Raw genomic sequence first — 23,320 nt, forward strand, 5'->3', positions numbered from 1 at the left:
AATAAACACCACAGGACTTATGAGAAAAGCTGGTATGAGCAGTGTTATGTTGTTTTAAAATGATAGGAATCTATTAAAAATGGTGGTGTAATTTTACATGTGTTAATGTTTAAAATATACATACATACTGTTATATGTATGGCACTTCACTTTGAAAAAAAGCCTCAAGTTTTCTTGTGGAAGTATCATTAAAATGGTTGCAGCACATGAGTTATTGTGAATTGTCCTGTCTGAAATAGGACAGAAAGTGATAACACCAGAGAAAGTTATAATACCAGATGAGGAAGATGAGGGTATAGTTCATATTACACGTGGTGAACCGAAGGAAGTGGTAGGTATCTGAGATGTGTGTGCATATATGTATTTCTACATGTCTCAGTACAGTTGTGTGTGATTTTTTGCATTCACCTAGTATTTCTGGTGAACAAAGCTGTGCGTAAACAAACTGCAATTCAGATTGTTCCCTAATATACCAGTTGCATGGAAACAAATGTGTGTTTTTAAAACAGAAGTAACTGTATTTCTGTCAAATATTTACTCCTCTAATTGCAAAATGAAAGCCAACCTAATTCAATTTGCAGAAATTTGCTTTATACAGAATTTATCCCAAAAAATCCCTATACTACTAAGAGGCAAGAACATTGTAAAATATCTGAAGGTTATTTAGTTTTTAATTATACTTTAAGTTCTGGGATACATGTGCAGAATGTGCAGGTTTGTTACATAGGTATACACGTGCCATGGTGGTTTGCTGCACCCATCTACCCGTCATCTACATTAGGTATTTCTCCTAATGCTATTCCTCCCCTAACCCCCTACCCGCTGACAGGCCCCAGTGTGTGATGTTCCACTCCCTGTGTCAATGTGTTCTCATTGTTCAACTCCCACTTATGAGTGAGAACATGCAGTGTTTGGTTTTCTGTTCCTGTGTTAGTTTGTTGAGAATAGTTTCCAGCTTCATCCATATCCCTGCAAAGGACATGAACTCATCCTTTTTTATGGCTGCATAGTATTCCATGGTATATATGTGCCACATTTTCTTTATCCAGTCTACCATTGATAGGCATTTGGGTTGGTTCCAAGTCTTTGCTATTGTGAATAGTGCTGCAGTAAACATACGTGTGTATGTGTCTTTATAGTAGGATGATTTATAATCCTTTGGGTATATACACAGTAATGGAATTGCTGGGTCAAATGGTATTTCTAATTCTAGATCCTTGAGGAATCACCATACTGTCTTCCATAATGGTTGGACTAATTTACATTCCCACCAACAGTGTAAAAGCATTCCTATTTCTCCACATCCTATCCAGCATCTGTTGTTTCCTGACTTTTTAATGATTGCCATTCTGACTGGCTTGAGATGGTATCTCATTGTGGTTTTGATTTGCATTTCTCTAATGACCAGTGATGATGAGCTTTTTTTTATGTTTGTTGGCTGCATAAATGTCTTCTTTTGAGAAGTGTCTGTTCATATCCTTTGCCCACTTTTTGATGGGGTTGTTTGTTTTTTTTGTTGTAAATTCGTTTAAGTTCCTTGTAGATTCTGGATATTAGCCCTTTGTCAGATGGATAGATTCCTGAAATTTTCTCCTATTCTGAAGGTTGCCTCTTCACTCTGATGATAGTTTCTTTTGCTGTGCAGAAGCTCTTTAGTTTAATTAGGTCTCATTTGTCAATTTTGGCTTTTGTTGCCATTGCTGTTGGTGTTTTAGTCATGAAGTCTTTGCCCATGCCTATGTCCTGAATGGTATTGCCTAGGTTTTCTTCTAGGGTTTTTATGGTTTTAGGTCTTATGTTTAAGTCTCTAATCCATATCGAGTTAATTTTGTATAAGGTGTAAGGAAGGGATACAGTTTCAGTTTTCTGCGTATGGCTAACCAGTTTTCCCAGCACCATTTATTAAATAGGGAATCCTTTCCCCCATTGCTTGTTTTTGTCAGGTTTGTCAAAGATCAGATGGTTGTAGATGTGTGGCATTATTTCTGAGGCCTCTGTTCTGTTCCATTGGTCTATAATCTGTTTTGGTTACTGTAGCCTTGTAGTATAAAGTTAGGTAGTGTATTGCGTCAAGCTTTGTTCTTTTTGCTTAGGATTGTCTTGGCTATATGGGCTCTTTTTTAGTTCCATATGAAATTTAAAATAGTTTTTTCCAATTCTGTGAAGAGAGTCAATGGTAGCTTGATGGGGATAGCATTGAATCTATAACTTACTTTGGGCAGTATGGCCATTTTCACAATATTGATTCTTCCTATCCATGAGCATGGAATGTTTTTCCACTTGTTTGCGTCCTCTCTTATTTCCTTGAGCAGTGGTTTGCAGTTCTCCTTGAAGAGGTCCTTTACATCCCTTATAAGTTGTATTCCTAGGTATTTTATTCTCTTTGTAGCAATTGTGAATGGGAGTTCACTCATGGTCTGGCTCTCTGTCTTTTATTGTGGTGTATAGGAATGCTTGTGATTTGTGCACATTGATTTTGTGTAATGAGACTTTGCTGAAGTTGCTCATCAGCTTAAGGTGATGTTGGGCTGAGACGATGGGGTTTTCTAAATATATAATCATGTCATCTGCAAACAGAGACAATTTGACTTCCTCTCTTCCTATTTGAATACACTTTATTTCTTTCTCTTGCCTGATTGTCCTGGCCAAAACTTCCAATACTATGTTGAATAGGAGTGGTGAGAGAGGGCATCCTTGTCTTGTGCCGGTTTTCAAAGGGAATGCTTCCATCTTTTGCCCATTCAGTATGGTATTGGCTGTGGGTTTGTCATAAATAGCTCTTATTATTTTGAGATATCTGTCATCGGTACCTAGTTTATTGAGAGTTTTTAGCATGAAGGGATGTTGAATTTTATCAAAGGCCTATTCTGCATCTATTGAGATAATCAGGTGGTTTTTGTCATTGGTTCTGTTTATGTGTTGGATTACGTGTATTGATTTGCCTGTGTTGAACCAGCCTTGCATCCCAGGGATGAAGCTGACTTGTTCGTGGTGGATAAGCTTTTTGATGTGCTGCTGGATTCAGTTTGCCAGTATTTTATTGACGATTTTCGCATTGACGTTCATCAGGGATATTGGCCTGAAATTTTTTTTGTTCTGTCTCTGCCATATTTTGGTATCAGGATGATGCTGGCCTCTTAAAAAGAGGGAGAAGTCCCTCTTTTTCTATTGTTTGATATAGTTTCAGAAGGAATGGTACCAGCTCCTCTTTGTACCTCTGGTAGAATTTGGCTGTGAATCCGTCTGGTCCCAGGCTTTTTTTTGGTTGGTAGGCTATTAATTACTGCCTCAATTTCAGAACTTGTTATTGGTCTGTTCAGGGATTCGACTTCTTCCCGGTTTAGTCTCGGGAGGGGGGTATGTGTCCGGGAATTTATCCATGTCTTCTAGATTTTCTAGATTATTTGCATAGAGTTGTTTATAGTATTCACTGATGGTAGTTTGTATTTCTGTGGGATCAGGGTGATATCCCCTTTATCATTTTTTATTGTGTCTATTTGATTCTTCTCTCTTTTCTTCTTTTTTAGTCTGGCTAGCAGTCTATCTATTTTGTTAATCTTTTCAAAAAAACCGGCTCCTGGATTCATTGATTTTTTTGAAGGCTTTTTCATGTCTCTTTCTCCTTCAGTTCTGCTCTGATCTTAGTTATTTCTTGCCTTCTGCTAGCTTTTGAATTTGTTTGCTCTTGCTTCTCTAGTTCTTTTAATTGTGGTGTTAGGGTGTCGATTTTGGTTTTTTCCTTCTTTCTCCAGTGGGCATTTAGTGCTATAAATTTTCCTCTAAACTCTGCTTTAGCTGTGTCCCAGAGATTCTGGTACATGTGTCTTTGTTCTCATTAGTTTCAAAGAACTTACTTATTTCTGCCTTAATTTTGTTATTTACCCAGTAGTCATTTAGGAGCAGGTTCAGTTTCCAGTTGTGTGGTTTTGAGTGAGTTTTTTATTCCTGAGTCCTAATTTGATTGCACTGTGGTCTGAGAGACTATTTGTTATGATTTCCATTCTTTTGCATTTGCTGAGGAGTGTTTCACTTCCAATTATGTGATCAATTTTAGAAAAAGTACGATGTGGTGCTGAGAAGAATGTGTATTCTGTTAATTTGGGGTGGCGAGTTCTGTAGATGTCTATTAGGTCTGCTTGATCCAGAGCTGAGTTGAAGTCCTAAATATCCTTGTTAATTTTCTATCTTGTTGATCTAATATTGATAGTGGGGTGTTAAAGTCTCCCACTATTATTGTGTGGAAGTCTAAGTCTCTTTGCAGGCCTGTAAGAACTTGCTTTATGAATCTGGGTGCTCCTGTATTGGGTGCATATATATTTAGGATAGTTACCTCTTCTTGTTGCATTGATCCCTTTACCATTATGGAATGCCCTTCTTTGTCTTTTTTGATCTTTGTTGGTTTGACATCTGTTTTATCAGAGACTAGGATTGCAACCCCTGCTTTTTTTTTGCTTTCCATTTGCTTGGTAAATCTTCCTCCATCCCTTTATTTTTACCCTGTGTGTGTCTTTGCACATAAGATGGGTCTCCCGAATACAGCACACCAGGGGGTCTTGACTCTATCCAATTTGTCAATCCGTGTCTTTTAATTGGGGCATTTAGCCCATTTACATTTAAGATTAATATTGTTATGTGTGAATTTTATCCTGTCATTATGATGCTATCTGGTTATTTTGCCTGTTACTTGATGCAGTTTCTTCATTGTGTCGATGGTCTTTACAATTTGGTATGTTTTTGCAGTGGTTGGTACTGGTTTTTCCTTTCTATATTTAGTGCTTCCTTCAGGAGCTCTTGTAAGGCAGGCCGCGTGGTGACAAAAATCTCTCAGCATTTCTTGTCTGTAAAGGATTTTATTTCTCCTTCGCTTATGAAGCTTAGTTTGACTGGAAATGAAATTCTGGGTTGAAAATTGTTTTCTTTAAGAATGTTGAGGCCGGGCGTGGTGGCTCATGCCTGTAATCCCAGCACTTTGGGAGGCCAAGAGGGGCGGATCACAGGGTCGAGGGATCAAGACCGTCTTGGCCAACATGGTGAAACCCCCTCTTTATTAAAAATACAAAAATTAGCTGGGTGTGGTGGTACACGCCTGTAGTCCCAGCTACTTGGGAGGCTGAGGCAGGAGAATCTCTTGAACCCGGGAGGTGGACGCTGCAGTGAGCTGAGATCGCGCCACTGTACCCCAGCCTGGCGACAGAGCAAGATTCCATCTCAAAAAAAAAAAAAAAAAAAAAAATAGAATGTCAAATATTGTCCCCCACTCTCTTTTGGCTTGTAGGATTTCCACATAGAGATCCCCTGTTAACCTGATGGGCTTCCCTTTGTGCGTAACCCGACCTTTCTCTGTGGCTGAGCTTAACATTTTTTCCTTCATTTCAACCTTGGTGAATCTGACGATTATGTGTCTTGGGGTTGCACTTCTCGAGGAGTATCTTTCATGTATTTCACTGTATTTCATGAATTTGAATATTGGCCTGTCTTGCTAGGTTAGGGAAGTTCTCCTGGATAATATCCTGAAGAGTGTTTTCCAACTTGGTTCCATTCTCCCCATCACTTTCAGGTATACTGATCAAATGCAGTTTTTGGTCTTTTCACATAGTCCTATATTTCTTGGAGGCTTTGTTTGTTCCTTTTCATTGTTTTTTGTCTAATCTTGTCTCCACGCTTTATTAAGTTGATCTTCATTCTCTGATACCCTTTCTAAAATATCTGAAGGTTATTAAGGCTTACGGTATCTAAATTATATTTAGATAAGTTACCCATAAGCTAAAAGCTAGAGTCAGATGACAGTATCTAAGATGAAATCTTGAGTGTAGGTGGTATCCTTGTTTTCTTTTTCATAATCTCTTTAACTCATCTTAGTACTTATTTATTTATTTGTTTGTTTGTTCTGGGAACCACAGTTGAGCTTTGAGAGGCAGGAGGACAGTGCTTGATGTGTTAGCAGCTAGTAACCCGTATTTTAACTGAGCTGAGAACAGTAGTAATACTATGCTGGCAATAGCAAGATTTTTATCTCTGCAGCCTTATAGTACAACTGTCTTGTTTTAAAACTGGATTTTATTTTAACTAAATTCCTTTTTAAACCAAGATAGTTATATATAAGCATGTCTTTGGATTGGAAGCCTTGGTTTTAGTTTATTCTTGAATTGTCAATATCAGAAGTTTAGAAATAGTAAAATTCAATGGCAAAGTAATAGTACATAGTAACCACAGATTTATTGTGAAATGCTGGAGCCAACATGGAGGAATGGCAAGTATATGAGCTTTGACAATAGATGGGACCGGGGTTTTGAATCCTAGTTCTAACTCTTATTAACTCTGTGACCAAATGTAGATACTCATCCTGAGATTTCCTCATTGATAAAATGACATATCACCTCAGTGGAGTTGCAAGTGGTATTTTGCTTTTATCGCCATGTAAATTAAAGATAAATGAAACTTATGAAAAAGTGTTTCTATAAATAAATGCTATGTAAAATATTTTCTAAATTGGAATAACTTTGAAAAACTATAGAGTATAATATGAATATGCTGTAGGTACCATTTTAGCAGAATAACTAATACCTCATGTTTGTGATTGATTTAAGTCTTTATTTCCTTTTAAATACCTGTGGGAGTACTTGGTCATAGTAGGCACTCTAGCCACTTTATTAGTCCAAGAACTAAGTTCATTGTAGGATTTTTTTTTTTTAAGTTCTGTGTCTAAATCTGATACAAGAATAGTAAAAGCCATGCAGTGGCAGAACTTTTATCCTAATTTATAGGCTAAAAAACTTCTTATAATACTTAAAAGCTTTCCTTTCTTCAATAGATTTAACCTTCATTTCTAATATATAAATGTAATTTATTTTTGCTTAGACTCCAGTGGTTGGAGATGATAAAAATATAATCCTTGTAACACAGATATAGAACCTAATGGTGGCCTTTGGATGATACTTCAGCTCTCACCCAGTAAAGTCCCTGGGATTCCACATTCCCCAAATCCTTTTCTTTTCACTGAAATGCCAAGTAGCCCTCCTGCTTTTTCTTCCATAACCAGTCTTCCTACTGCTGCTCTAAGATGTCATGCTATGCTCTGCCACCTGGTGGTCGCAATGTACACTGCTGTTTCTGTTGCTGCTGCAGTTGCCTCCTACTACAACACTGAGAGTCAAAGTGTAGAGGTTGGGATTAAGTCTGCAGGTGTGATGTTCAGTGATACGGGCTCTGGAGCCAGATTTCTAAGTTTGAATCCCTACATCACTGCCTCCTTGCTGTGTAACCTTGGACAGGTTATACAGTTTTCTTATCTGTAAAATAGGTAGGGTAATAGTGCTTACTTCACAGGGTTGTTTTATTCAATTAATACAAATGCTGAGAACATTACATACTGAAAACAGTACACGACAGAAAACAATAAAATGCTGAAGACAGTATTTGAAACATAACAGTGTTAGCTATTGCTATTATTCTGATCGGAATGCTTTAGGTAAGCAATTAAATGTGTATATTTTATTTGGAGCTATCATAGCTCCAAACTGATCCTAGCCTTGAGTTTATTTTTTAATGTTGATCTTTTCTAACTCCATTATGTATATACTTTGTTATACATAATTTTTAATTCTCACTATCTCATATTGTAAAGTTAAAAAGTAAAAAAAAAAAAGAAAAAAAATCACACTAAAATAAGAGTTCTTTTTTTTTTTTTTTTGAGACGGAGTCTCGCTCTGTCGCCCAGACTGGAGTGCAGTGGCGCGATCTCGGCTCACTGCAAGCTCCGCCTCCCGGGTTTACGCCATTCTCCTGCCTCAGCCTCTCTGGTAGCTGGGACTACAGGCGCCCGCCACCTCGCCCGGCTAGTTTTTTGTATTTTTTAGTAGAGACGGGGTTTCAGCATGTTAGCCAGGATGGTCTCGATCTCCTGACGTTGTGATCTGCTCATCTCGGCCTCCCAAAGTGCTGGGATTACAGACTTGAGCCACCGCGCCCGGCCAAAATAAGAGTTCTTAAAGTGAGTGAATATCATATGGAAATAACCATAGCACAATAGTGGAAATTTTAGAAATTTGTTTTTTTAATTTAGGAAGTTAATCAGTGAAATGAACTTTGTTCTGAAAATGTATCCCAATTTTCCAAGTAAACTATATATTTTATTTGTGTTTTTTACATACTGTAACAAGATAATTTCTAAGTTTTACTTTTATTCATTCTTTTTCCCTTTCTGGTGCGTGTGTGTGTGTGTGTGTGTGTGTGTGTCTGTGGTATTCAAACATTATTATGGTATGATGTTCCGTTTTTCTTGTTTCTGTTCTGTTTCCTTCCTTTTTCATATTTTTGTTTATATGTATGAAATAGTATTATGGTGTGATATTCTGTTTTTTTCCCACTCAATTTTATACTGTACACATTTCCCTTTTTGTTAAATAGTTTAATATATCATAAGTTACTCATTTTGGTTGGATATTGTTTTCTTTTTGTTGTATAATATTATAATGGTTATTTTTTATTTATACAGCTTTTTTCTCCTCTCTCATGTGTTTGTAGAACAACTGCCAAAAGGAGTGTTAAGAGTACATGAATGATTTTGTGGCTTTTGAAATATTTTCCCACATTTTGATCCAAAAGTGCCATGCTTTTTAATGCTATTAAACACAAATTTACTTTCACCCATAAAACATTGTCTAGGAACAAAGGTGAAAAAGACAGGATCCCTGCTCTCTAGGGCTAGAGTATAACAGAGAGGATACGTACAGATGAATGACTAAAAAGGCTACAACATTCTGAGTATGAAGGAAGAACTGGGATAGTTGGACAGTAGCAGTGTGGAAAATACTTCTTAAAGGAGATTGAATATGAAAATATGGTTTTAATTTGAAATAATTATTGATGCTAATTTTTCTTTCTTGCATATTATGTTTGTCATTTCCGAAACACATTTTTTTGCTTTGCAACAAAGTGACTTAACTCCTGCCAACTGCATGATATGGTAGAAAGAGCACACAGGTTTGGATAAATGGCTTAATTGTCTAAACCTCAGTTTCTGCACATATAAAACATAAATGATACTTCCTTTAGAGAGTTTTGAGGATTATAGAAAGTGTATTTTATCTATTATCTCCAGGCTTATTTCAAAAAATATTTGAAATGAAAGAATTAATATACTAATAAAGTATTTAGCACAGTATGTGGCATATAAGTTAGACTTAGTAAGTAGGAGCCACTATTGGTTTTATGATTGCCAATGTTAAGCATTCTGCTTCTTACAAAGCATCAGCTTTCCTATAGATACTGCTCAGTTTTCTAGAAGCTGAAACTGCCACCTTCTAAATGATCAGAATTCACTTCCTCAACCTCCAGAGTAAACCCAGCTCTTGAGTCTTTATAGTAACTAAAAAGCTAGCTTCTTTCCTTCGTTTCCTTTCTTCAGCCCCTGCTAACTGCCAGGTACCATTTTAGATGTAGGGAATAGGAAGATAACTGAGATAATGTCCTACACTGTCTACCTAGAGAAATAGAGTCAGAGGTAGGTGACTGTACACATGTCAGAGAAATCAGTGGTTCTCAACCCTGGCTGCTCATTAGCATCACCTGGGGAAACTGTTTAAAAATACCAGTGCTGAGCCGGGCGCGGTGGCTCAAGCCTGTAATCCCAGCACTTTGGGAGGCCGAGACGGGCGGATCACGAGGTCAGGAGATCGAGACCATCCTGGCTAACACGGTGAAACCCCGTCTCTACTAAAAAATACAAAAAACTAGCCGGGCGAGATGGCGGGCGCCTGTAGTCCCAGCTACTCGGGAGGCTGAGGCAGGAGAATGGCGTAAACCCAGGAGGCGGAGCTTGCAGTGAGCTGAGGTCCGGCCACTGCACTCCAGCCTGGGTGACAGAGCGAGACTCCGTCTCAAAAAAAAAAAAAAAAAAAAAAAAACCAGTGCTGATACCATACTTTAGATAATTTAAGGGTTAATGCAAGCAGAAACAGTATTCTGTAGGAATCTGTACTCATTGATAGGTTGAGTGAGTCATTTTGATTGAAAAGAGAACTGGAAAAATCTTCACAATTAGAGTAATATTCAAACCAACGACAAAATTTAGTCTATATTGTTAGGAGGACAACAAGCTCTAGGGCACAAAAACTTGAAAACTGATAGCAGATTGGAGAAGGAAATGGTAGATTATAAGGCTAGACTAACAAGTACAAACCAGCTAATAAGAAAGAAACTTTACGTCTGTTAAGGAGTTTAGATTTCATTATGTAGAAAATGAGGTAGACTTTATGAGAGAATGATATGATGCAGTCTCTGATTTGGAAAAAACAGCTAGCCGCTAGTTTATAACATTGTCAAAAATAAATTCTAGATGGAATTAAAGTTATGGAAAAAATAGAGAATAATATTTCTCTTTTTTTTTCTTTTTTTTTTTTTTTTTTGAGACGGAGTCTTGCTCTGTTGCCCAGGCTAGAGTACAGTGGCCAGATCTCTGCTCACTGCAAGCTCCGCCTCCCGGGTTCACGCCATTCTCCTGCCTCAGCCTCCTGAGTAGCTGGGACTACAGGCGCCCGCCACCTCGCCCGGCTAGTTTTTTGCATTTTTTAGTAGAGACGGGGTTTCACCGTGTTAGCCAGGATGGTCTCGATCTCCTGACCTTGTGATCCGCCCGTCTTGGCCTCCCAAAGTGCTGGGATTACAGGCTTGAGCCACCGCGCCCGGCCGAGAATAATATTTCTATATTTTGAGGTTGGAGAAGACCTTTATAAACATGTTATGAACTCCAAAGTCATAAAGGAGAACATTGAAATTAACAGATTTTACCAAGTAAATATTTAAAACTCTACAACAAAAGGTACCCTAAAGTTGAAAGTTTGGCGACAAACTAGGGGAAAGTATTTGCTACCTCAGTGACAGAAGGTTAAAGTACCTAATGTATACCAAGCTCTTACAAATCAATTAAGAATAGGCAAAAGATTGAACAGGTAGCTTAACAAAGAAGAAATACAAATAGTTGCTAAAGCACGTAAAAGAATGCTTATCTTCAGTAATAATCAGGATTGTAAAATCAAACAAGAGTGAGGTCTTTGAAACTTTCATGCTGATACAGAGTTTTAAAGTGAATAATATCTAATGTTGTCAAAAATGTGGAGAAACAGGCAGACTGATAACATTGTTGGTGGGAGATAAGTTGGTGTAACCTGTCTAGAGACTATATTAGTGGTTATCTATCAAAACTTAAATTGTGGTTGCCCTTGGACCCAGTAGCCACAACTAAGAATTATACCTGGAGAAATACAATGTTGTAACATTGTTTGTAATGCTAAACAGTGTAAATGTATACATATTTGATAGTTAAACTTTTTTGTAGGAATATATACCAGACTGAAGAAACTGGTGGAGGAGGGGCACTTTACATACTTCTGTAATGTTTGTGATTTTTTTTTAGAACTTCCATATAACTGTGTGTGTGTGTGTGTGTGTGTGTGTGTGTGTGTCTGTCTGTCTGTCTGTCTGTCTGTCTATCCATCCATCCATCCCAAATCTTATCTATCTATGCCAAAGGCTAGAAGTCCTGTTCTGGATGAATTAGATGAGGAAGAAGTTGGAGGCAGGAAAACCAGTTAAAGAATTTTTTGCCTTGTTCAGGTGTGAGAAATGTTTGGGTCTGAATTGGAACTGTGACAATCAGAATGAGGAAGAGGGAAGATCTGAAAGATAGAGAATCTATAAACTTGTACTATGTGGGTGGGAAGAATGAGGAAAGACCATCAAAGATGGTTCTGAAGTTGGTAAGTTATATTGCTGAGTAAGCAACTATGACATTATTAAAAATAGGAAAAACAGGAAAAGAAGCATCTTTGGAGTAGAAGATAATGAGTATCTTAAATATAGATCCTCAATATGTATTTGAACAATAAATTAGTTTGGTTCAGTTAGCTCATCTTTAGCATCTATAATTTATGCTTTCTTATTAAGGCTGGTCTTGTGTAGTTATTCTTCTGCTTGTTAGGAGATGTCATTAACATTTCAAAATATATAAAAAGCAATTTCTAAGTATATTTTTTAAACGATTTGTTCTTGTTTTATATTTTCAGAGTGCACATTTGGCCATGATAGATACCCTCATGATGGCTTATACTGTAGAAATGGTCAGTATAGAAAAAGTAATTGCGTGTGCTCAGCAGTATTCAGCTTTTTTCCAAGCCACGGATCTGCCCTATGATATCGAGGACGCTGTCATGTACTGGATAAATAAGGTAGGATTATACTCACTTGAGTAAATTGCATCTCATAGCCAGAAAATGTGAAATTCTAAATTATACATTGCCACTTCATTACTCTTTTTGTTTCAAATCTGAGTACAAACTTAAGTTGTAAAATATACTTAAATTTTTTTATTAAAAAAGCTTAAAATGATGAAAATAGATTTCTGTATACTCAGCAATATTTATAATTATTCTTTTTTTTTTTTTTTTTGAGAAGTAGTCTCGCTCTGTCACCCAGGCTAGTGGCTCACTGCAACCTCTGCCTTTCAGGTGCTAGCAATTCTCATGCCTTGGCCTCCCAAGTAGCTGGGATTATAGGCATTTGCCACCATACCCGGCTAATTTTTGTATTTTTAGTGGAGACGGGGTTTCACTATGTTGGCCAGGCTGGTCTTGAACTCCTGGCCTCAAGTGATCTACCCACCTCAGCCTCCCAAAGTGCTGCAGTTACAGGTGTGAGCCACCATGCCTGGCCAATATTTATAATCATTTTTAATGATTAATCTAGTTCATACCAGATTATGGAAAAATTCAGAACACTCCTAATAGTGAACTATACACAGTGGGTGTTCAGTAAATATTTTTTGAATTCATTTCAGGAATGAAATAATTTTCTTACATTTCCGGTTAGAGGATTCTTAGGTTTGCTTGACCAAGTTGCACAACGATTGTGGATTTCTCTTCTTGGAAATTTTTATGAAACTGTGATTTATGCTTTGAAGATGCTTAATTTGTCAGCTTATCACTCCCTTTGCAAATTTGAGTAGTTAATTTGTCTTGATCCACTTTCATTTACCACTGTCAGCCAAGAGAAAATTAAACCTTATCTGAAGACAAGCACTAGAAGTTATATTTCCAGGTATCTTTTCTTGAAAGCTGGCATGAAGCTTGCAATAAAAAGCTAAATGTAAAAAACACTATTACAGCTATCTTCATTATCCATAATATCAGTATCATTGTAGAAGGACTGCTTAATACTTTGCCTCTGGAGTTCCTTTATTTCTTCATCTTTAGTAATCTTTCCCCCACTCCTCCTCAGCTGTAGAAAATCACAGTCACATTCTAGACCTATTCATCTTGAGAAACTGTGCAAGCTTCACATCCCATTACAGACTTCCCATTCTTGAACAATTTCTCCTATCTTCCTAACTCACTTGCTTTAAATATTAATTTAAAAATGTTCAACCTCATTATGACTTATAAACCATTGAGCCTATTAATTTCTCACTATCTTGTTGGACTTCATATTTGTCCATCTTGAACTTAGATTTTTATAAGTACCCTCAGTTCTTATGTCTCCCCTTCCCTCCCTGTTACTCATTTGGTAACAGCTCAGATGGTTTAGCTCAGTTACGCATTTTATTTATAACCTGCACTTGCAGAGGCAAATATTGCTGGAGAAATTTACACAAGGAAGTTGGTTTCACTTTAAGTTCATAAGCACAAACTTCCACTGCCAGTCCAAGAAATGTGTCCCTAAGTTTGCTTTCCCACGCTTCATGACAACTGTTACCCATTTTCCTGATTCTCGGACCTTCTGTAACCCTTTCCCTACTACTGTCAGCTAAATTTGCCTTATCTTTTCTTGAGACCAGAGATGGGAAGGCTTTAGATGGGAATTATCTTCCCTTTCTACTAGCAAATCTGTAAACAGTTTTGGATCAGCACTCATTGCTTTTTGTCCTGCTGTTAGAATGAAGAATTTCCCCCTTCACATCAAATGTGAGTTCTCCACTACTTGCTCTAGAACTTTCTTCCCTTTTTCATGGTCATTGGTCCTCTATTTCAGTTCTTACATTTTAATGTACATAAAAATCACCTGGTGTATTAGTCCATTTTTCTTCTTATAACAGAATACCTGGGCCGGGCACAGTGGCTCACGCCTGTAATCCCAGCACTTTGGGAGGCCGAGGCAGGTGGGAGGTCAGGAGTTCAAGACCAGCCTGGCCAATATGGCGAAACCCTGTCTCTACTAAAAATATAAAAATTAGCTGCACATGGTGGCGGATGCCTATAATCCCAGCTACTCGGGAGGCTGAGGCAGGAGAATCACTTGAACCTGGGAGGCGGAGGTTGCAGTGAGCCGAGATCATGCCAGTGCACTCCAGCCTGGGTGACAGTGAGATTCTCTCAAAAAAAAAAAAAATAATAATAATAACAATAACAGAATACCTGAAACTGGGTGATTTATAACAAAAAGGAATTTATTTCTTATAGCTATGGAGGCTAAGAAATCCCAGGTGAAAAGGCCACTAGTGAGAGCCTTCTTGCTAAGTTGGGGCTCTGCAGAGTCCTGAGGCAGCACAGGGAATCATATGTTTGAGCATGTTAGCTCAGCTCTATCTTCCCCGTCTTATAAAGCTGCTAGCGATAGCCTGTTGATCCATTGATGTGTAAATTGGGTCGGCTCTCATAAGCCAATCACCTCTTTTTTTTTTTTTTTTTTTTTTTTTTTTTTTTTTTTTTTTTTTTTTTTTTTGAGAGGGAGTCTCGCTCTGTCACCCAGTCTGGAGTGCAGTGGCCGGATCTCAGCTCACTGCAAGCTCCGCCTCCCGGGTTCACGCCATTCTCCTGCCTCAGCCTCCCGAGTAGCTGGGACTACAGGTGCCTGCCACCTCGCCCGGCTAAGTTTTTGTATTTTTAGTAGAGACAGGGTTTCACTGTGTTACCCAGGATGGTCTCGATCTCCTGACCTCGTGATCCGCCCGTCTCGGCCTCCCAAAGTGCTGGGCCAGTCACCTCTTAAAGGTCCCCACCTTTCAGTACTGCCACAGTGGAGATTAAGTTTCCACATGAATTTCAGAGGGGGGCAAATATTCAAACCATAAGAACCTGGGAACGTGTTAAAATGGCTGCTCTGAATGAGGAGGTGTCTAGGGTGAAGCAGGAGAGAGTGCATTTCTAACAAGCTCCAGGTGATACTAATGCTGCTGGTCTGGGACCACACTGTTATTTGTTCACTCCCACATCGTCTGACTCTTGAAGCTCCCTATTGGATCGTTCTCGTAAGAATACAGATTTGGGCCAGGTGTGGTGGCTCACGCCTGGAATCCCAGCACTTTGGGAGGCAAAGGCAGGCGGATCACCTGAGGTAGACAGTTCAAGACTAGTCTGGCCAACATGGTGAAACCCCACTCTACTGAAAATATAGTAATTAGCTGGGTATGGTGGTGGGTGCCTGTAATCCCAGCTACTTGTGAGGCTAAGGCAGGAGAATTGCTTGAACCTGGGAGGCAGAGGTTGCTGTGAGCCGAGATGGTGCCATTGTACTTCAGCCTGGGTGACAGAGTGAGACTCCATCTCAAAACAAACAAAAAAAGAATACAGACTTGGAGGCTGGGCACAGCAACTCATGCCTCTAATCCCAGCGCTTTGGGAGGCTGAGGCGGGTGGATCATCTCAGGTCAGGAGTCCGAGACCAGCATGACCAACATGGCGAAACCCTGTCTCTACTAAAAATACAGAAATTAGCTGGGCGTGGTGATGTGCGCCTGTAGTCCCAGCTACTCGGGAGGCTGAGACAGGAGAACTGCTTGAACCTGGCAGGTGGAAGTTGCAGTGACTTGAGATTGCACCACTGCACTACAGCCTGGGCAACATAGCAAGACTCCATCTCAAAAAGAAAAAAAAAACAGACTTGCTCTAGTGTCTTCCATCCTAAGAAACAAAACTTCCCCATCCTAATACAAGCCTATTTCTCCATACAGCAGAATCTCTCAAGAGTTGTTTGCTATTTCTTTAGCCTGCTGTTATCTCTCTCCCATACCCATTCCTACCCTGAAATTGTTCCTGAGTGTATCAAAAAGGCAAATCCAATCAATAATTTTTTGTCCTTAATTTAAACTCAATTTTTACTTCTAAAGCTTGAACCACCTTTTTGAAGTTTCAGTGGAAAACCCAAGGTGTTTACCAAGCCCTCCTCTACTTGGTAGGATTTGAACACCAAACTCTGCCTCCCCTATGGTGGCAATTTCTTTGACTTCTCAGCAGTTGTCTTCTCCCTGCATTTCTTAAAATCTTTCCTACACATGCCCAGTCTAGGGCTCAGCCAAGAGTTGAGGGAAGTTTATATGCAGATTTTGGGCCTCACCCATTACCCTTCCTACAATATTCCTCCTCAATATCCAGCTACTCTGGCAGTGCCAGATTTCTCCCTTGATTCCTCCTGCCAACCAGACTACAGTTTTCTCCTTGAGTTCTAGTCACAGTGCACTGTTGAATTGAGGGTAAGGTCATATAAACATGGATTTCACTCAGTATGTTTCTTTCTTTTTCAAAGTTGAATTTCTTGCTTCTACTTGCTCTTGGTCGCTCACCAGTACCTCCAACAGATGCTTTATATATTTTGTCCAGAGTTTATAATTGCTCTCTGCAGAGCTTAGTGTGATGCATGCTATTCTACTATTACCAGAACCAGAATTCTAAAAGTATCTTTTTATAGTGCAGCTTGGATCAGGCCATTCTTTTGCTCAAAACTCTTTAGTGACTTCACTTTACCCTTAAAATAAAATGTAAAATTTATCATGGCCTGCAAGGTACCACCTACTCTGACCCTGTGTACTCCATGCTAGGCTCATGGCCACTGTTCCCCTTTCTCACTTATTTGACTTCATTCCTGCTCTATGCCTTTTCTCATCTCTGAACCATTGAACCTCATGTTTCCTATTCCCGGGCAGCTCAGCTCCCAGCTTTCTGCATGGCTTAGTGCTTCTGCTCTCCATCAGCTTGAATAGCACTTTTCCCTGACAACCTTATCTAAATGAAGTGCCTCTATCAACCCCTTGTTTTCTATACTCGAACACTCTACCTTTTTTCTTTCATAGCACTTTCAGACTAATTACTTTTTTAATCATTTAATTTTTTAAAATCCGTCTTCCTAACTAGAATAGTCTATGTGAGGATAGGTACAATGAACTTTTTATTTCTAGTGCCTATGATGACCTTCTTTCTTCTTTTCAGTTTTAGTGTCTAGACTAGCACAGTGTTTGACAAAGAGATTATATTTAATAAACACTAACTAAATTAATAAAGAGAAGAGATAGTTTAAGCCATTAAATTAAGCTAGGCACTTTGGAACTTTGGAAATCTACACAAAATTAAGGAAATCACTTACCTAGGAATGTTCATTCCCTTTATGCAGTCATATCCACCTTATTCCATTTTCAAATTCGGTTTAAAACAATTTGATTCAACCTGAACTGCAGTGTATTTTTCCCCTTGATCCATTCTACTAGCCCCAGCATTATTTTTTATTCTCTCATTATGACTTCACCCTTACCTCTCAGATTTAGTATATGTTTTCTCCTTCTGGCTCTTGTTTTGGCTCATCCTAACCCAGTTGCCTTTTTCCCTGGATAATGCATCCACAAGTATAAAAAAACCTACCAACAAAAAATGGCAATAACATGGCTAAAATAATTATCAGCATAGTGGCCAAAATGAATTTAAACTTAAAATCAAAAAAGCAAAATCACAGAAGACAAGATTATATTGGATGATTGAATCACGCAGAGGTACACAAATATCGTGAATATATCAACCTTATATTATTTGGCTCTACCTCTGTTTCAAATCTCATTTTGTGACTTCTTTGAGTTCACTATGTCATTCTGTTACTTAAACACGCAAGCATTTTTCCTACCACAGGGCTTTTGCTTATGTTTTTCATTCTCTCTCTGGAATGCTGTTTTCTCTACTTTTTCCATAGCCAACTTGTTCTCTTTAAGATCTCAGCTTAAAGTTACTTCTTAAAGAAATTGTCTTAGTCTGTTTGGGTTGCTATAACAAAATGCCCTAGTCTAGGTAATTTATAAACAACAGATATCCATTGCTTGTAGTTCTGAAAGCTGGGAATTCCCAGATCAAGGTGCCAGCAGATTCAGTTTTTGGTGAGGACTTGCTCTCTGCTTCAGAATGGCAGCTTCTTGTTGTGTCCTCACATGGCCAAAAGGCCACTGTGCTCCTTCAACCCCCTTTGTGAAGGAACCAACCCCATCCATACACAAGGGCAGAGTCTCATGACTTAATCATGCCCCAAAAGGCTCTACCTCTTAATATTAACACATTGGGGATTAAGTTTCAAATATGAACTCTGGGGGGCAAACATTTAGACCAAAGCAAAGGCCTTGTCTGATATAACCATCTTTTCTAAAACAGGTCTTCCTGCTCCCATTATTTTCTACTCACATTTTAATTTATTTATAGCATTTACAAATGGTTTTCCTATCTCCCCTGCTTCATGAGGACAGGAATCATTTTGACTTTGTACTCCATTGTATACCTAGCCTCTTAATACAGTATCTGGCACATAACTGACATTCAGTAGATATCTGTTGAATGTGCAAATAAATGAGTGAATGGTGGTTTAAAATGTTAATTTGTGACCACTTTGCTTTTTGGACAGAATCAGATAAAAAACCTCTTTAAAAATGAAGATATTTCCTCTATAGGGAAAAAAATAAAAACAAGGATATTTCCAAACTGGCAGATCAATTACGACTACCTGACAATGAATTAGAAAGTGTTTGTTTTTTAACTTAAAGGGAATGAGGCTGGGTGTGGTGGCTTATGCCTGTAATCCCACCACTTTGGGAGGCTGAGGCAGGTGGATCGCTTGAGTCCAGGAGTTTAAGACCAATCTGGGGAACAAGGTGAAATCCTGTCTCCACCAAAAACAAAACGAAAAACAAAAATTAGCCAAGCTTGGTGGTGCATGCCTGTGGCCCCAGCTATTTGAGAGGCCGAGACAGTAGGATTGCTTGAGCCCAGGAGGCAAAGGTTATAGTAAGCCAAGATCACGCCACTGTACTCCAGCCTGGCTGACAGATTGAGACTGTGTCTCCAAAAAAACAGTTGGGGGTGGAGGGTGTGGGGAATGAAAATACTACAAAACAAATCAATAGAAAACATTATAAACTTTACCAGGATTTGGTCCCGTCTTCCTCCCCTCCCCCAATTGGTAAAGAGACCAAAATGCTTAAAGATACATGGGTGTTACAAAACTGCTTTGTAACATCGTATATTACCATGATGGAAAATATGGGGCTGGGCACGGTGGCTCATGCCTGTAATCCCAGCACTTTGGGAGGCCGAGGCAGGCGGATCACCTGAGGTCAGGAGTTCGAGACCAGCCTGGTCAACATTGTGAAACCCCATCTCTACTAAAAATATTTAAAAAATTAGCTGGGTGTAACAGTGGGCACCTGTAATCCCAGTTACTCGGGAGGTTGAGGCAAGAGAATTGCTTGAACCCAGGAGACGGAGGTTGCAGTGAACTGATACGGTGCCACTGCACTCCAGCCTGGGCGACAGAGTGAGACTCCGTCTCAAAAAAAAAAAAAAGAAGAAGAAAATATGAATGATTTTGTTAACAGTCAGACTAAAACTACAACTCTTCCTGTTAGGAACACCTAAACACGCTTGATAAATATAATTAGAAAAGTTTATACTGCAGAGTTGAGTTTAAAGGAAGAAAAGGGAATTCTCAGGTGCCAGAAACAAAATGGGGACTGAAAGTTTTGGTGGCTAATGGCATTAATATTTTCTGCAGTGCCATAATTAATAAATTTGAACTTTTATTGATTGGTACTAGAGTGACCTTAAAATCATTAACTCAAAATCCAAAATTATCTAAAGTCTTCTCAAGATATAATTTATGCACCATGTAGACTTTTTTTTTTTTTTTAACTGTTTTTGGATTATGGACTGCTTGAATAATCTGATGAGAGAGAAATTAAACTCTCTCCCCAAAAAGTTTTCATATGCAAAAATTTTGCATGTGTTTTAACTGTGGCATTATGACTGCCCTAAATTCCCCCATGATCATGGACATGTCAGAAATCACACCTTAAGAACTTGATTCACAGTGTTAAATAACAACATTAACTTTAGGGAAACTGACTTTCATTTGCTAGTTCTAAAATCTAAAATTGTAAAATTTTACTTGATGTTATTTTGCTTCCTAAGCATTAAAACTGACATTACCGAGTACCTTTTTTTCCCTCGCACCCCAACCAGTTTCTGACATATAGTATCTGCCAAACAACTATTTGATAAATTAATGAATTCTAGATTATCAAATAAGTATCCATAAACAATTTTTTTCTGGTTGTGAAGCTGAAATTTTCTTTATTTGAGTGAGACTGGTATTTGACATCAGGGCTCTGACTATAGGCATCTTAATGTGTGTTATTTTATTGTTATATTTGAAAATAAATTTTAAAAAATACAAATTCAAACTGATATTTTTATATTTTAAGGTAAATGAACATTTGAAAGACATAATGGAACAAGAACAAAAACTGAAAGAACATCACACAGTTGAAGCTCCAGGAGGTCAAAAGGTATATATTTCAAACACAAAAGGTGCCTTTATGAGACTGTATGTTCACATATTTGTATTATTTTGGGAAATGTTAATAGTTGTGTTTATTAAATTATTTTTTAGTGGTGTTAACTGTACCCTAGAAAGCCATGCTGTAAACACTAAGTAAAGAGAAGTACAAAGTGAAGGTTAATTGGATGATGGTATTTGTAAAAAAAAAAGTATTAATGACTAGAACTCAAGTTCTGAGGTTCTTTTGTCAAAAATAGCAGCTTGCCTTTCTTTGGTAAAATGTATAAAACAACAAGAAAACAATTTTAAATGTTCAGCCTTTATAATGACTTGCAGCAAGACCAACGTTTGACCAACATTTAAAACAATATTCCCAGAATTTTATTGGCCGTGATGGCTCACCTATAATACCAGCACTTTGGGAGGCTGAGGCAGGCAGATCATGAGGTCAGGAGTTCGAAACCAGCCTGACCAACATGATGAACCCCATCTCTACTGAAAATACAAAAATTAGCTGGGCATGGTGGCGTACATCTGTAATCTCAGCCACTCAGGAGGCTGAGGCAGGAGAATCGCTTAAACCCGGGAGGCAGAGGTTGCAGTGAGCTGAGATCACGCCACTGCACTCCAACCTGAGCAAGACTCCATCTCAAAATAAATATATATATATTCAAAATGTACAGTATGGTTATTCTCTGAAGAAAGAGGAAACATTAACATGGATTTATTCTTTTAAAACTCTCAGACTTTTAGAGTTTTCTTCTCTGAAAATTTAGTTGTGTGTTTGTCATATGCTAAGACCACAAGTATATTTTCTGTGATATAGTATATCTTACGTCTTTTAAAATGTATTGTAATTGGAACCTTTTAAACATGTTGTATAGTATTAGAATTGAGGTATAATAAATTGTAATAATTCAGAAACCTTATTCTCTGTTTGGATTAAAGTTTCTTCATTATTACACAGTACTTCTATTATTTTGAGCTTATTCTTATTCCACTAGTCACTGATCTCTCCGTAAAAAGAGAAAGGAAAAAGGAAGGAAAAGGGAAGCTGTTCTATCTCTTATCAACTTCAATAGAAAAATCTTGTGGAGGACCACGTACAATTTTGTCTGATTTTGATGTTTTGGGATCACAGTGCTTTCCCCCATCTGGTTTACTGACTGGCTCCTGAAAATACGATTTGTGCTTAATCCTTCATCCTACCTCTGTTGAGGTCCTTTCCCCTAAAGGTAGATTGGAAAGGAATTCTCCTTTTTTCCCATCACCCCACCCCAGATTATGTTTCATTTCCCTGCTGCCAGCCAATTTCTGTCCTTGCCTCTTACCTGTTACATCCCACAGTCTTTTCTTGTCAGCTTCCTTCCCTTTCTCTTTTTCTTATCATAGGAGCTGAAACTTCTGCCTTGGAGATACGTATAATCCTGCCCCTCAATTTTGCTCCTGGCTTTTATCAGTAATAAGGTTGAGGTGGCATTCTAAGTTATAACACTAATGAAATTTCTCTATAGAAATCTTCTGTATTATATATAATGGTTAAGTTCTGTAGTATTGCATATACATTTTGAACGAAATGGGGATTTTATATGATGACAGAGTGCCCAGTAAACATTTTTTTAATGAAAAAAAAAAAATGCCATTTGTATTTCAAACAACCAAGTAAAGTGATCCTGGAGAAAAACTGTATGGAATCTAGACACTATTGTATTACATGGCTTTTACTTTTTCACAGCACTTAGCTCCATGCAGTTGCACATATTAACTGTACAACTAGTATTTGTTGAATGAGTGACTGAGTGAATAAAGAAATGATTGTGCAGTTAATTTTTAAATATTTGGTTAGTATATATTTTTAGTTAGCACATACATAGCATTTACCCCTTCATTTTCCAATGAATTTTATCCTTTTTCCCCCATTGTTTTTGAAAATTGAATCTTTGTGAAAATAAGGGTTAATTTAACATATCTTACTGTAGGTTCAGGTGTTGTCATTATGAAGAAACACACTATCACAGAATAAACTAGGGAAGGGAATCTTGCTCTGTTTCCTAACAATGGGGTTTTTGGCATTTGAACTATGTACTTGGTTTGGCTGGAAATATTATCATTCCAATTTTGGTTTGTAACTCTGTAAAAGCAAAATTCATGCTCCTTTTCTTCTTTTACAAATGAGAGAGAAAATGACTTGCTCTTTCTTATTACTGTACATTTGGTAAGAAGTTGCCACTCTTTCCATCTACTTCAGTCAGCTTTTCTAGTGACGTGTACACAGGAGCCTCGCCCTGTTGCCTATTGCTTGTCCAGCTATAGACAAAGCCCGTGGTATTGGATAATAACATATCTTACCTTTTGTCCTTGCCCAACTACTCTTAAGTCAGATGTCCAATAGAATTTGTTTATGAAATATCTTTTTATAACCATATTCTTGGTAAAATATATGCACATGTTGAAGGATACTTGTACTACAAATTATGAGGGTTGGACTGAAATGAAAGATGTCAAAGGTATTTCTTTAGGATATTAGATCCTCCAATGATGTATTTCTGATCATTGGATTGGGTGGTGTCCTAAGAGAAAGGCATTTTAAATAGTGTCATGTCCTAGGAAAATGTTTTGTTTAAACAGTTTACTAATGTTATTTTCTCTTTTTTTCCCACGTTGCTCATTTTGCTTCTAATACTTCTTTTGACTGTAAAATAGGGTGCCCAATTAAATTTGAATGCCAGAGAAACAACAAATAGCTTTTTTT

At 38.0% G+C, this 23,320-nt stretch overlaps 1 protein-coding gene across 4 annotated transcripts in view; it reads left to right on the forward strand.

The window, feature by feature from the left end:
• The window catches only part of LOC105484698 (calmodulin regulated spectrin associated protein family member 2), a 117,629-nt gene that overhangs the window by 55,998 nt on the left and 38,311 nt on the right, over positions 1 to 23,320 (forward strand). For all 4 annotated transcript variants that reach the window (XM_011746542.2, XM_011746544.3, XM_011746543.3 and 1 more), the window contains exons 3-4: positions 12,063 to 12,224; positions 20,492 to 20,575. In XM_011746542.2, coding sequence (XP_011744844.2) covers positions 12,063 to 12,224; positions 20,492 to 20,575 — 246 coding nt within the window. The remainder of the gene's footprint in view (positions 1 to 12,062; positions 12,225 to 20,491; positions 20,576 to 23,320) is intronic.

The sequence above is a fragment of the Macaca nemestrina genome, chromosome 1, assembly GCF_043159975.1.
Source record: "Macaca nemestrina isolate mMacNem1 chromosome 1, mMacNem.hap1, whole genome shotgun sequence".
NCBI classification, from domain to species: Eukaryota; Metazoa; Chordata; class Mammalia; order Primates; family Cercopithecidae; genus Macaca; species Macaca nemestrina.